Raw genomic sequence first — 14796 nt, forward strand, 5'->3', positions numbered from 1 at the left:
TTTACCTTGCTAAATAAATCCTCCCTTCTCAAACTGCTGGTCTATGGGAGTTCTAGTCCGAAATAACCACAGCACAATTCCCTCATGGGTAGTTGCAATGAGCCACTCTCCTTCATTTGAAAGCACTAATATGCTGTAGTTTGAAGGGTCTAAGTTAATGCACTTAATTAATTATGTAATGAATTAATGCGCAGGGGTACTTGATTAATAAGGACATCTTCCAAGCCAGCGAATGTCAAGATTCCAGAGCCACAATGTCTGCTGGTGTTTGATGTGTTTTCCCAGCGCCGAGCTGGATCTCTTCCAGGAGGGGATTGAGGTGTGAGCCGGGCCTCCAGTCGAACGCGGGTGTCAGTGTCAGCGTGTCAGCAGACGTGTGCACACGCTCCGTGGCGCACGCAGCATCAGCAGGACAGGGAGGCATCGATTCAGCGCGCGGAATCAATTTGCCAGTGTTTTCAGCATCATTAGCTTTGGAAGTGAGGATGTTTGACTTGTCTGCGGGGCCCTCTGTAAGCTTGAACGCTTCACCCCTCCCATCACACGCTCTGCCTGTCAAACGTTCGCTTGGGAAAAGGCCGTCGGTGTCTTTATCGATCTATTCAAAATGTCCCCGACATAAGAAAGTGCAATTCGTGCAATTCCAGGCAACTGAAGTCACCATATTGCAAATATGTCCTTTTGTTTCCATATAATGCCCCATGCTTAGGTCAGCATTCATTTTATTACCAGGATAGCTAATGCTGTTTAGCTCAATGTTGATTTTGGCCTTGCACACAACATCGATATGGTGTGCGTAGCCCAGTGCTACAGATGAAAATTGCTCCAACTCTCCATTAATTTCATTGCATTTGATGCTAGAAATGGTCCTAAAGTTCTCTTTCATAGATACAGCTAAACAACCTTTGTAATCCTTGTCAGCAAATGCACACATCATTGGCATCGTGCATAAACTTTGTATCTCCATTTTTTTATTTAAACTTTGGGTTTTTACCACACGTTGAACGATTTCACCCAGCTCAAAGCTCAGTCACAGACTTTCAGAACTCCAGAACTTAGAGATGGTTCATAATGCCCTGCTGATAAAACCACACCATAGCTGTTTGATGAATGGAAAACATAAGCAGATTTTTGCTGTTCCTGAGCATTCCATTTTTGCATGACAACAACAATTCAAGGTTTCCAACAACCTGTAATACAAATTCCAGGTCCTGGCTAGCAAAATAGCAACACGGTAGGATTCCTCCTGCACTCAGCCAAAGCACTTTTACCAGCTGAGCCATTCGGAAGGCATTATTGCAACTGGAAGTCTGCTCACCTTGTGCCGCAGGTGTAAATGAAGTGTGTAAAAGTGAAAGGTGGCTCCACAGCCTGCAGAAAAATACCCTCTGGGGGATTACTGCTTTTCATCAGCAATGCAGAGTGACAAATGGGAATTTAATCTCAAGCTCCTCAATAGTCAAACATCTGCTCAGAATCACTGACAATGACCAGACATGGCTCAGATAAACCTAGACTCCAGAACAGGGCCAAGCTTCAGGTACCTGGATTGCTGAAGGAAACACTGCACAGTATACGTTGATAGTAGTTCTGGTGTGCTGTATTTTGTGTGTGTAAATTAATGAAATCACAGTATGTCTGCTTTAATATTGCATCTCTAACATGCTCATGTAATATTATCCTGCATAGTTTTTTTCTTCATGGGATAGGAAAACAGATTAATCAACAAACATCACACACACACACACACACACACACACACACTGAATGATTAGAGTGCAAAATAAAATCATTAAGGGTGTCTTCACATCAGAGCTATTGTGTTCAGAAGATAGACCATGGCTTGCATCATTTTCAAAGCAAGGTCCCTTCCAAAGAACACGTATGCCAGTAAAGGAATTGCAGTCGCTGTTTCCCTGGGAACACTGATTTGATTTTGTAGGCGCAAGTCAATGAACAGATGGCTAGTCTCTGCTAGCGCCTGAGAAGGGGACTGTAGAGGACTGCCTGACCTTGCCTTGGCATTAAGCACTCAGCTAAGCAAAATAACAACTGCTATTCTGTACCAGCATATGTGGCCGTTACATAAATTTATTCTAGAAATCAACTAAAAGGCTGCTTGGTGACTGAAATACCTTCATAGTAGGCCTACTATTTTTTGATGAGCAAAATCATCTAAGATGAATGGTTTCCAAAGTGTCCAGATATTCAAAGAAATCGGAATAAATCTGAATCGATGGAGTGTGGCTTATGGCCAGTAAAAGCAGGCAGACCAGCATTGACTGTTGTTAGCTCATGAAGAGAACCAAGACACTTTCCTCTCCAAACCCCCATGAAATTATGAGGAACATGTTTTTACCTCAGGGATGCCACAGGATCACAGGGGATTGGCTACATGCCTATTTCTCCTTCCTGTGCACCCACAGCTTCTGGTACCTTCTCTGTGCCTCTTCATTTGTCCTACAAAATTTGTCTCCTATCTCTGAAGGCACTAACATGCTCCACACCCGCTTGGGGAATAAGAAAGAGCAATAGAGAGAGTGTGTGTATGTGCTGAGGACAGAGAGACAGTATATCAATATTGGAAAAATTACATTTGTCCACCTGCATTTGACATTTTACAGCAATAATTCAGTCAAGCAGTCAGTCAAATGAGATACCTCAAAATGTATTTTGTAAATGTACTTTTATGATGTATTTTTACAATAAAACTGGCAAAACAAATGTTGCTCCCCAGAAAGAACTGACAAACTGAAATTTGGCAAAGAAAGATAAAAACACATTCCCTAATCGCAGGGAAACAGAATATAGTAACTGGTCTACACTCCTTCCTGAGACAGTAAACAAGGATTGACTAAGTTTATGTATAGATTAGTGCAGTTTACTTCTGTGTAAATCTGTGCTGTTGTATGTAGCATGTATTATAATAATTTCTCATTGATATGATGATGCATTAGCAAATCTCTTTCATTAAAGCCTTAGAAGTAATTAAGCATTTTTGTTCATATTTTATGGATTTATAGACTTCACGCAGCCTGAAGGGCTTGCATTAATTAAGGAGCTATTGTAACTTGTGTTTTGTACCCCTCTAGTGTCCATATACAATGCACAGCCTTTGGAGTAGTACGTCGATTGTTGTCGATGAGCATATGACTTATTACCGCTGATGATATATGGACTGCAGCACAGTACGGAAAAGCAGTGATGTCAGAAAAAATTAATTGGCCCAAGTGAGAATACCCGCCATTGTAAACAAACTATATATCATTTTTAAAATGGCATATTGAAAAATGACTAACTGAAGAATAAATAATGCATACAAATCAGAGTGCCGCACGACTAAAAAAAGACCCGATAATGCCCGTAATTGATGTGCGCAGGTCCTGCATGGGGAGAGACACAATACACAAAACGCCAATGGTGCGTCCAAAGATCCTACTGAAAAAAAAAGCTTTGCTACAGACACACTTTTCCATTAAAGCTGATTCGCTGTATGTCCACCCTCACAATAAGCCGCATTCAGCCCTGTGCAGTTCTGACGTTAATTACGCAGTGAGGTCTCGTCTTCTGAGAGGCCACAGTACAGGGAAGACACGGTACAGAGAATCTGATGTGCCTCGTGACCCTTCTTGGAGGACCAAGTTTTGAAAAGACAGTTGGCAGTTATGAGAACACTTCCTCTGTGGTGCCTTTGTGATGCGTGAACACGGAATCTTTCTTTCATTAAAGAGAGGACAATCCAATAAGGACCCTGACTCTGAACTGTGGTGAACGTCAGGAGGCAGAACCCCCCCCCCCCCACCTGCTGGCGCATCAGTGGAAGAGCTGCCCCCCCACCTCTCTTTGCCAGTGCAGCCAAAATATAATTAAGAGCAAAGATTACAGTGCACACATTGAGCGTGAGGTTTAATCCTTTTATGAGCCTATCCAATAAATATCTGGGGGGGATAAATTGTTCTCCTAACCTGCTCTGGTCTTTTGACACCCTTCTTTTCTAGGATTCAAACTCAATTATAATGGCACAGTTGATATGAATGGACCCACAACCATGGAGTCAGAAAACCAAAGCAAAGGAGCTTACAGAATATAAAATTTGGGTTGTAATTACGATGCTTCCTCAGCTAACATTCAGGCTGATGAAACAGGATCAGTGTACACAAAAAGCAATGTACTTTGGCACAGAAGACACAAGAGGCCTCCCTACCTTGACCTCTGTTCTGTGGATGAATAAGGGCTCCTGGGCCCCTGAGCTGAGTAGCTGTCACATATCTGCCATTCTTTGACATCCACACACTCAGTGACCAGAGGTGGCCGGGTTATAACCACGGGGAGGTGGGTGTTTGACTGCAGCCTACCATCTGCTGCATCTGCAGCTGAACAAAAGACTTCCAGGTCTGAGATGACAAATGCAAGAGGACATTGATGCACCTCCCCTGGCCACAGGACGTAATGACTTCTTTTCAGTTCATTTCTATAGAGCTTTTTTACACAGACACTGTCACACAGATGGTTTGCAGAAAAATTGGGAAGGGCTGTCCCTGAAAAAACAGAAAGGTAAAAAAAAAAATCAAAAAGGAATCAAAAATAACCTAGAGGCCCTAGATACCGCCCCCCCCCCCCCCCATAAAATCACCTCCATTTTTTCAGCTTGTGCCAACATCCGAAGGGTAAAACCACAAACACAGGGACAATGATACTGTGTAAACAGCTAATATATCCAATGCTGTCATCAAAAACAAATATCAGACTGTTTATTTAACAAGCTATTTGAATGCCTCCGGCTACAGAATCTGCTCGACTACCATGACTATTTGCCCAAAGCATTCCCCATTACCTTCCTATTACCGTTTTGCCTAACTTTAGCTACAGATACTGGACTGGCCAGCAGAGGATGGGCTACCCCTTATAATCGGGTTCCTCCTGAGATTTCTTACAACTGTGGTTTTAGCTTTTCATTTTAATTGACTCTTTTCCAGTCCTTGAGGATTTCTTCTGAAATCTCACTTGCAAATTCATAACATGAATCTGTGTGGATGCACCCCAGTTCCCTCGTCTTACCTGGGCCAGTAAGATCTACACGTGAGCACACAGATCCCTCACCGCCTACGGTCGGCCAATTACACCACTGAGTTTTTATTCTGCTCTGTCAGTTCTTACCCTAAGAGAGCATTTTCTTTATTGCTCATTGCCCTGTGGTATCGATCCTCCAGTGTGCAATCTTCCACAGATAATTAACTCATCTTGGGTGACGGGTCTTTTTATTTTATCCATTCAATTTTCCAGGGGAAACTAAAACGGCGTCAAAAATCTTTACAATCCACACTGATTGTTTGTAGTGTACCATAAAGAATACATTTAAGCGCTTTGTCCTGTCATGTCCTCTCACATGGCCTTCTGATTACAGCTTTGTGATTAAATACCGATAAATTGCATCTCAGAGTTGAGGAAAAAGAGAGGTTGGGAGTATGGAAACAGACAGGCCCAAATGCTGTCCATCCAATGCCCTTGAGCAAGGTGCTTAACCTGCACTGCTTCTGTAAATGTCCAGCTGTTTAATTGGATTGTATGCAAAGAACTTAAGTTGCTCTGGATAACAGTCTGTCTAATGCCCCATAATTGTAAAATGTCATGACAAGAGAATATCCTGAAATCAGACAAGCAATTGCAGAGAGGCTTTTTTTCTTTTCTTTGTCAATACATCACTCTGTCATCTGCAGCTAAGAACAGAACGATCGGGTGGATATAACGTCATCAAATGATTATGATGTGCTATAATAATTAGGTAATCAACCTATGTCGTCTTTTTTGACTCCTCCCCCATGCTTAGGTATGCATTGAGACGCTTCAGGCAGCGGTCACATGGCTTGTGTTTGTTTGTTGTTCTGGGAGGGAGGGGTCAGGACATTTGTGCAGAGACCTGATGGTTTTTTATGCTTGTACAAGAGAGGAGATTGCCCAGAGGGGAACATAATCTACATAATAAAAAAATCGGCGCCTGGCCATAAAACATGGAAATCCCAGCCGTGAACCTCAAGGTAACTTCCTTTATTTTAACTATGTATTATCGTGGAAACAAGAGCTATGAAGTTTGATAGCTACAGTTTGTATGAGTGGTTTCTGGAACGTTAACTGCAACAGAAGGTACAGACGTATCGCACTCGTATAGACATGTTGTAATGCTAACTTTTGTTGTTGTCATTAAAAATGTTATGAAAATATTATTATTATCCCTATTCTCCCGGGATTGTCGTTTCTCACGAGGACTAAAAAACATTTTTTGAAAGTCATAATAGTACGTTTTGAATTATATAAAACGTGCAATGCTGACACTGGTAGAAAACAAGCGCAATTGTACATCACATGTTGTTTTCCTCGTAGGCCATAGTTCTGGTGCACTGGCTTCTGACCACCTGGTGAGTAGGTTGGTAAACTTTCTGATTTGCCACGCACCTGCGGAATTTCACTTGTTGACCATTCCGGCTGGAGGGGCTGTCCCAGCCGAGCAGTGAACGCGGGAGATACTTGCCTAAATAACACATTATCCGACTACATAGCCTAAATATGATGACCCGTTTTTATTATTTTAATCACTTGCAAAGTAATTAAAATATACGCTCAACCTTTATTTATGGTGAAATAGAAGTTCCTTCCTTCCTTAAAAAGAAATAAAGATAGAAAGATAAACTAATACCAGATACAAATATATAAATACAAGATACAAGTTTTCTTTTCTATTGCCATTGTAAAACTTTCTTATAACTGTCGCTGTAAAAAGCGATGCACAAATAAAATTGAATTTAATTTAAATAAAATGTGTAGCATTTATAGAGTGGGTTAGATTATTTGGTGAAATCTGATCAGCCTTTTTTCATTAGCGTATGTTGATCTTTTCTGTTAGGGTTCAGGCTTATTGGTTATGATGAGTTAATATGATAACTAATACTTACTTATCGCGTATTTTCTTATCTGTGATTAAGTCCGTGTGACATGGTTCATACGAACAAGTTAAAAGGTCTCATTATTTTATTCCAGTTTGGTTGCAGCTACCACAGTTTGCGGCTACCAAAGCTATATTGCATTAAAGGCTTGTGGATCTGCAAAGTAATAGCTCTGAACAGAGCATTCTGTCTCGCTCATGTATTTCCCAGGCAGGGAATTGTGATGGATTATGTGTGTCCACTCTGTTTGCGTGTGCACGCTTGTGTGTATGTGTCCTTCGCAGGGGATTCATGGCCTGGCTGCCCTCTTCCTATGCCTGGGGAAACTTCAGCGTGCTGGGGGTGGGGGTGTGGGCCATCGCCCAGAGAGACTCTCTTGATGCTGTGCTGATGGTGAGGGAAAGCCTTTTGTTTGCATGTGCTATGATGCACAGTAATTGCACAGTAATTTCTCACAAGTGCTGCAGCCTACTGAGAATGCATACACTCTTCTGCAGTCTGTACTATTGTACAATCAACCCAGAGCAGCAGTGTGGTTATAGGCTGTTCACCAAAAGGTTGCAGCTTCAATTACCAGGTAGGACACTGCCATTGTACCTAAATTGATTCAGTATATATCCGGCTGTGTAAATGAATTCTATGTAGAAATGGAAAAAGTTGTGTAAGTCGTTTGGAACAAGGGCATTTGAAAATGCCTGTAATGTAATGAACCCCCACCCCTCGCGCGCACACACACACACACACACACACACACTCTCTCTCTCTCTCACACACATACTCCTGAACATCGTGTCATAAGCACCTTCTCCTCCCCAGTTCCTGGTTGGGATGACGATGACGCTGCTGACTGACGTTGTGCATTTCGGCGTTTACTATCCCCTGGCGGAGGGCCTGGCCGAGAGGAGCCGGGACACCTTCCGCTTCAGCGTGGGTATGGCCATACTCAGCCTCCTGCTGAAGCCCATATCCTGCTTCTTCCTCTACCAGATGTACCGCGAGAGGGGCGGTGAATACAACGTCAACTTCGGTAAGGAGACTGCCGGGTAGCAGAGGCACAGCAACCAAAATATGCATTCTCTCTCTCTCTCTCTCTCTCTCTCTCTCTCTCTGTCTATCTCTCTCTCTCTCTGTCTCTCTCTTTCTGTCTATCTCTCTCTCTTTCTGTCTATCTCTCTCTCTCTGTACACTATGGCATCAAGTGATGATGCGGCTGATTCATTAGGAATGAATAAAGGAAAGTTCATTTGGATGAGGCCCATGGCCCTAAGAATAGCTTAATGAGTGTGCAGTGTTGAATGTTTCTTCAAGAAAACATTTTAAGAAAATGAATATTTATATTATAATATTTATATTATCACATCAGTCTAGTTTAGAAAATAATGGAGCTATTTGACTTCTGTACCACTGAACATACAAGTGAACACTGAGTGCTTGGCCTTAGCTTAAGTGCCGCATGTAGTTGCTGCTTGTTGCCCAAGTCTGTCACAAGATATAGGCTTATGCACCTCATTTGAAGATGAAACTATCAATAGACGAGAATGGTGAACATTTTAGAAATTTCAGCCATGGAACCTAAAGGGATATTTATTGTATTTATTGTATTGCATGGCCATTTTCTTCATGTAAATATGAGAGCTGGTAAACAAAACTGCAGATGTTTTGTCAACAGTTAGGTAATAAATATTTGTGTTTCATAACTCAGTATTGAGGGTTTGACAGCAGGGAATCAGGCTATAACCTTGTGTTGACTGTAAAGCCAACCGTAAGGCATTAGCGCCAACAGCGTGCAGCACGTGCGCCGTCTCCTTGCTCTGGACGGCCACACAGCAGACGTCTGTTAGGATTACATTACTGCTTCCATGACTGCTGTTCCACCCTGTTAGACACATTTGTTAATCGTCATGCTAACTTACTGTCGACTGCTGACTGCTTGGAATTTTATGTTACGGTTCACAAATGACGCTGCTGAGAAACTTGTTGTTGCATATGAACGGGTTTTAAAATAAACACATGAAATCAGCACTTATTCTGAGGAAACTCAGTAGTAAAATGTAGTATTTTATTTTAATGGTTAACATTACTACTGATCTCCGTAGAATTTTCTGCTGGGCTGAGTCACTTGAATCAATGTAGTAAAGCTTGGGTATCATTGCTTTGGGTACATGGCTTGTTGAGTTTCTGTGAATTTGCAGGGGTACGATCATTAGTTGTGCCTTCTGTGTCAGATATCCATGCAATCGTTATGCCACTAATTTATTCAATGAGCATTCTTTGTTGATTTGGCACACTGTTATAGAACCCCCCCAGTCAATACCCCTGGCACTAATCTTCATATGCACCTGGCACAGACACCTTTAAACCTCCCTGGTTTTGATTAAAATGCCACTGTGGCACGCTTCAGTTTATTTTAGAAAGTATTTTTTGTTGTTGTTGTTGGAGATGGGGGGAGGGGGGATTTGGAGTGAATATTTTTATATCCTGGTTTTCATTTTATAATGAGGAACTCTTGTGGTGTCAGTATGATAAAGTATATTTGGGTAACTTATGCAATGCTACTATAACTAGATAACTAACTTATGCATGTACATGCATAAGTTGAAATCTTCAATATATTTATTTAATTATTTCCTCCCTTGGGATATTTAACTTATCTTTACCAGTAATTACAATGTATTGACAATATATCATATATTTTTCCTGGATGCTTGTTGAAATGGTGTGTGACAGCCTTGCATTGTCTCTGTATCTGTCTTCTTTCCCATTGTCGCCGTTACCTTCTCTTTCTTTGTGACCTCATTTCCTCTTCTTGTGTTATGACCTCTTTTCCTCATCTTGCTTTGTGACATCACTTCCTCTGTGTAGGGTTGCTCTTGTCTCCATCTGCTGATACTGCCCTCTCTCTATCTCTTTTTGGATCGGTCCCCACGTCCTGAATCTTGGCCCTCAGAATTGGAGACTTCAGTGGACAGTCGGTGCACAACGGATAGTGCTGACAGTGCCCTGCCCATTCGCCGCTACTGAACCCCAAACCCTCCCTGTCGTCTTCTGTGGCCTTACTTCCTTAGCTTCACATCCACAATTACACTACGTTCTATTCCCCTTTCCATTAAGTAGCCAAAGAATAATGTGTCACTACTACAATTTGGTGAAGTAAAATTATTTAAATATTTGTTGCAATGGGAAAAATGTTACTGATCAGGTCTTTGTTTTGAGCAATAAACAATGGAGGATTTCACATTATTGTGTAACCACTTCAGTGGGGACAATGACAGAGCAGTATTACTATTCATTCTTTAACAATAGTTCCCAGTGAATAAATACACAAATCAGTCCAGAGAGATTGGTAAATAAATCATGAAAACACGTCCCTATCAAACAATCATGCAGAGAATTCCCATCATGCCTTATCATGCTGTAATGCCTGCTTGACGGGCTACGGAGTTCCCTTTCCTGTGTTGTTACATGTCTTTCGTTTTGATTCCATCTGTGCTTCTCCACTCCTATGTGTAACCAGCTGTGTGTACTGCTGTGTAAATTCATCATGGCTGTCAGAAAAAAAAATCACTTTGTCTTGAGTTTGTTTTTCGACTTGTCACTTTGCTGCCAAAGATACGTATGTCCTTTATCTGTTCTTAACTGTATGTTTTTCATTCTTATTTTTCTACTGACCTTCTCATTTGGTCTTGCTCAAAAAAAAAAAAAAATTGGCAGTTGTTTCAGACAATCATCTGTCACAACTTTGAGGAGAAATGCAGGTGTCATTGCTCATTCTTTGGAGGGGTCCTGACATTGCACTTCATGCAAGGGTTAAGATGTTTTTAGTTTAAGAAATGTATCCATCTGAATGTTTTTCCTTATATGTGAATTTAAATTAAAATGTGTCTATTAGTATTTTTCATTTTATTTTTAGATAAGTTTTGGGGCTGCATGATGGGGTGCACATAGGTTGAGGCTCCCATCACTGATACATTCTCCTGCCATTCACTGCCTCTCAGTATCTGGAGAAACAGTATGACTGTTTGTGATCGTATTGGTTCTTTTGCTTACTTGCCAGACTGATTCTAAATGGATCATGTTGGATTTTTAAGATATTCAGTTAGAGGAGAAATTTGGGTACTAATGATTTGGTAATACAGCAGTTGACGAAGGTGGCAGCGCTGAGTAATTTTCCTCTAGCTCCAAATAATTCAATGAATTCTTAAGGGTCTTAAAAGTGTATTGAATGGGTGAGGAAACAGCTTTGGGCAGCAGAATTGGTTGGAAACCCTCAACCAAATGTCTGCCAAAAACAGAGGAGCTTGAATATTTCATTGCTGACTATTTCTGCACCACAGCAGATCAAAGAATGAGTCCCACACAGGAAAATGGCCGAGAGACTGGCAAAACTGGCAGGAAAGCCGAGAAGAGGCCGAGAGAGGCGACGTACAGTGAGCCCTCAGTCGACAGGAGCACTGTTGACATTAATGTTTTGGGGTCAATTGATGAAAAACTGACCAAACTCGACATCCTTGACCTGCTCAGATCAGACACAATGGAACTGAAGACAAGTGTGGAGTACAGTCACTACTTGATTGGACAGCTGAAGACAGAAAATCACAGGACCAAAGGTACTGTAACATTTTGAAAATTAAAACTTTATTGCATTGGCAAAAGAACAAGAACATGGTTTAGCTCATCAAGAAGGTTGAAACTTTTGTGTCTGGGGACTGCAGAAGAGTCGGCTCACTGCAGATCAGTGGCAGTACATTTTTTCTTTTACATGTTCATAGGAGCAGCATGATACCATCTCATAGAACATTCTCTCTCATATACATTACAAGTTGTTGTTGACTAGGAGCTACACACCTTGTTCCCATGGCCTTACATGGCTGCCAACTGAAAGGAAACCACAGAAATCTCCAGTTACTGTGGCCCTCCAGTACTTGAGTTTGACACCCCTGCACTAACCTGTGAGCCAGTGATTATTTTACATCCAACTCTCACCAAACCTGGTGCTGCAAAAATGCAAGGTCTGTTGGTTTTAGTTTTTCCTCTTCACTTCAGTACTACAGGAGTGAGTCCACTTTACTAACTGGACAACAGCAGGTCTACAGTATTTGTTTTATCCATAAACTGTAGCCAGTGTCTGTTGTTCATTGTGCAAAATCATGACAAATTCATGCGACGATCTGCCTTGACACAATTGGTAAATGATAAAGGAATCTATCTGTGATGAGCCCTACCTGTTGGCACCCATATTTGCAAGGTGAAAAAAACTAAATCCATCCGATTTAATCTCAGTGGTTGTAAAAATACGTAGAATTTAAAAGACTGATTTCTAAAATTAGCAGTAGAATCAATGTATCTCATGTAATCTGTGCAACATTAATTTTACAAATTCATAAATGTACCATCCAAATGAATGCAGAAACTGTCTCATGCAATGTGTTTCACATACTGAAGCCTGTGAGTGCATTGCCTTGTTTTTGTACTCAAAGCTAGAGCCATTTAATAACTGGAGATGAAATATTTGTCTTTAATTTGAACTGATTCTTGGGAATTTATGAACTGCTGATGGATAATGCATTTTTTCAATGTTCTGTATGTGATTTGTGCTAGAGAGAAAGAGAAAAGGGTTCAGAATCTGTTTCACTTCAGGATCCCATCTACAGTACAGGGTTTGGCCTTACTGATCTGAGGTCAGAATGATTGATGAACCACTCTTGAATTACAGATGTAAGGTCTTCTTGCGTTGTTTTTCATCTTGTATGGTTTTGCAATGCATTTTTCAATATGGAGTATGGCTTGATTTGCCAACTCACATGCCTGTGCATAAAAATGTCAGCTGATAAGAATTAAGTTTTAATCTTCATTAGCAACTTTATTAATAAGCAGAGTTGTATTCTCCTACTTTTTCCCTGAAATTTCTACTTAAGTTCACTTATAGCATTCCTCTCATGGAAACTTTAGTTCTTTTTTTGCATTTGAATTTAGCGCATGGATTCAGGATTTTCAGAAGTAGTTGGAAGTTTGATGCATTGACAAACAATTTGAAGCAGTCACTTTGTTATTGTTTTGAATTCTAAGTCTTTTATTTGATCCACGCATCACAGTAATTGCCAAACTTAGGCAAACCCCCTTATTTTTGAATTCATAAAGCCTCACTTTCTTATCACTATCTTAAGAGCAATTCCTGGCTGCCATGACAACCATCTCTTTAAGTGACAACTCTGGAACAGGGCCCCTCATACTGATGAAAGGCTTAATCATTTTGTGAATTCGGTAGAATACATTTCCATCCAACAGATATGCATTTGACAGGGTTTTTATTAAGACATGCCATGAATGGTGTAAGAACATTTGTGATATCTTGGGTTTGGGCACCCCCCCCTTCCTTCGAACATCACAGTGATTCTGGATTGCTGTCCCACCAACTGAGGTTTACTTATTTTTAGCTGTGAATATTTAGTATAGGTCTTCCCAGTGTATTCATGTGCTGTTTTATGGGCTATAATCAAAGTAAGTCTATATGGAATAGGTGTATGGTCACTTGGGAGATAAGTTGAAAGCTTTACCTTGCTTGATGTTTTTCAAACTGAAATTTAATAATTACTTTGGGGCCGGACAATTCACGTTAGTATCACCACAAAGGTTTTTATGAGCATCTTGTCCATGCGTATGATATGAGTTCCATCAACTACATCAACAAATTACTGTTATTCCTGGGTAGAGGGCTGGGTACTTAATCTGAATTGCTTCTGTGAATCACGAACTGTGTTAAATATAAAGGTGCCCTGGTTAAAGGTATTAGTATAATTGTTCACTAAGACCTCATATTATTGTTGGGAAATGATGGGTTCTCCCTCAGAGTCCGGTTCTGCTCAAGGTTTCTTCCTCTTATCAGTCAGGGAGTTTTGCCTTGCCACTGTTACCCTAGGCTTACTCTTTGGGGGCCAGTTCTCTGTAAAGCTGCTTTGTGACAACGTTCCTTTGTTAAAAACGCTATACAAATAAAAATTGATTGATTGATTGAATTGATATTTTGACTTTAGTGTCATAATGTTCATCATAGCATTTAATGAATATTCATATTTTTCATTCTCGCTTCATGTGAGGTAATGTGTTATGAGGACCCACTCAAAAACGTGTAATCTATATTTGGATATTTTTATTGTGATAAAAATGTAGAATATTTCTTTTTTATGATCTTGGTCTTGTTTCACTATTTTCATTGCTGTGAAGTGCATTCTGGGTAAATCTTGCATTAACTGTATGGTGTATCCCCTTAGGGTTCACGTGGGAAAGAGACAGCTACCAAGCCATTGATCCGCAGGACCCGTCCACCATTTCAGCTAATCCCTGAGTGGAGCACGTCAGCAACAGGACAGGGGCAAGGCCTCCTATTGGCTCAAAGAGAGGGCACAGAAAGGGCAAGAAGGAGGATGCACTTGGTTATGTATTGTTCTGACCCGCCTTTGAAAATATGACCGAAAGGTCCCTAGTCGGGCATATACAAAGCGATAGAAAGTTCCATGGGATAAATGCGGCTCTTTTTTTGCACAGTCAACATTTAAAAAAATCTTTAGATTATTTTATCATAACAGAATTTACATCTATTACAGTTTCCTCTAGGTATGTCTTTAAATTACAGTACACATGCAGTACTGACTCAGCTCTCTGCTTTTATTTATTTGTGTCTCCACTGAATTAATGTTGCTGACCTGGATATTGGTGGGTATCCAATAAAAAACTGAAAAAAGGTTTTATTTTTATTTTTTGGGTGTCAGTCTTTCAAGAGAAAGGCATCCATTATCCAAAATGCTTTACGCTTGTTTGTGGCTTGCCTTCCACGCTCAGTTGGTAGCACAATGGTGCTTCT

At 40.7% G+C, this 14796-nt stretch overlaps 1 protein-coding gene across 4 annotated transcripts; it reads left to right on the forward strand.

Annotated features, from left to right (window-relative positions):
* The first annotated feature begins 5846 nt into the window (after window positions 1–5846).
* Window positions 5847–14678, forward strand: agtrap (angiotensin II receptor-associated protein). Of its 4 annotated transcripts, none has more exons than XM_064297953.1 (6): window positions 5847–6035; window positions 6379–6413; window positions 7223–7331; window positions 7755–7965; window positions 11273–11545; window positions 14207–14678. In XM_064297953.1, exons 1-6 carry the CDS (start codon window positions 6009–6011, stop codon window positions 14278–14280), a joined length of 729 nt encoding a protein of 242 aa, XP_064154023.1. In that variant the 5' UTR covers window positions 5847–6008; the 3' UTR covers window positions 14281–14678. The 4 variants fall into 4 exon arrangements, with proteins under 4 accessions (XP_064154023.1, XP_064154024.1, XP_064154026.1 ...); XM_064297954.1 differs by having other exon boundaries at window positions 11276–11545; XM_064297956.1 differs by lacking the exons at window positions 11273–11545; window positions 14207–14678 and adding an exon at window positions 9886–10826 and having other exon boundaries at window positions 5850–6035.
* Window positions 14679–14796: the final 118 nt, after the last annotated feature.

Source organism: Anguilla rostrata, chromosome 11 (genome assembly GCF_018555375.3).
Source record: "Anguilla rostrata isolate EN2019 chromosome 11, ASM1855537v3, whole genome shotgun sequence".
Taxonomy (NCBI): Eukaryota; Metazoa; Chordata; class Actinopteri; order Anguilliformes; family Anguillidae; genus Anguilla; species Anguilla rostrata.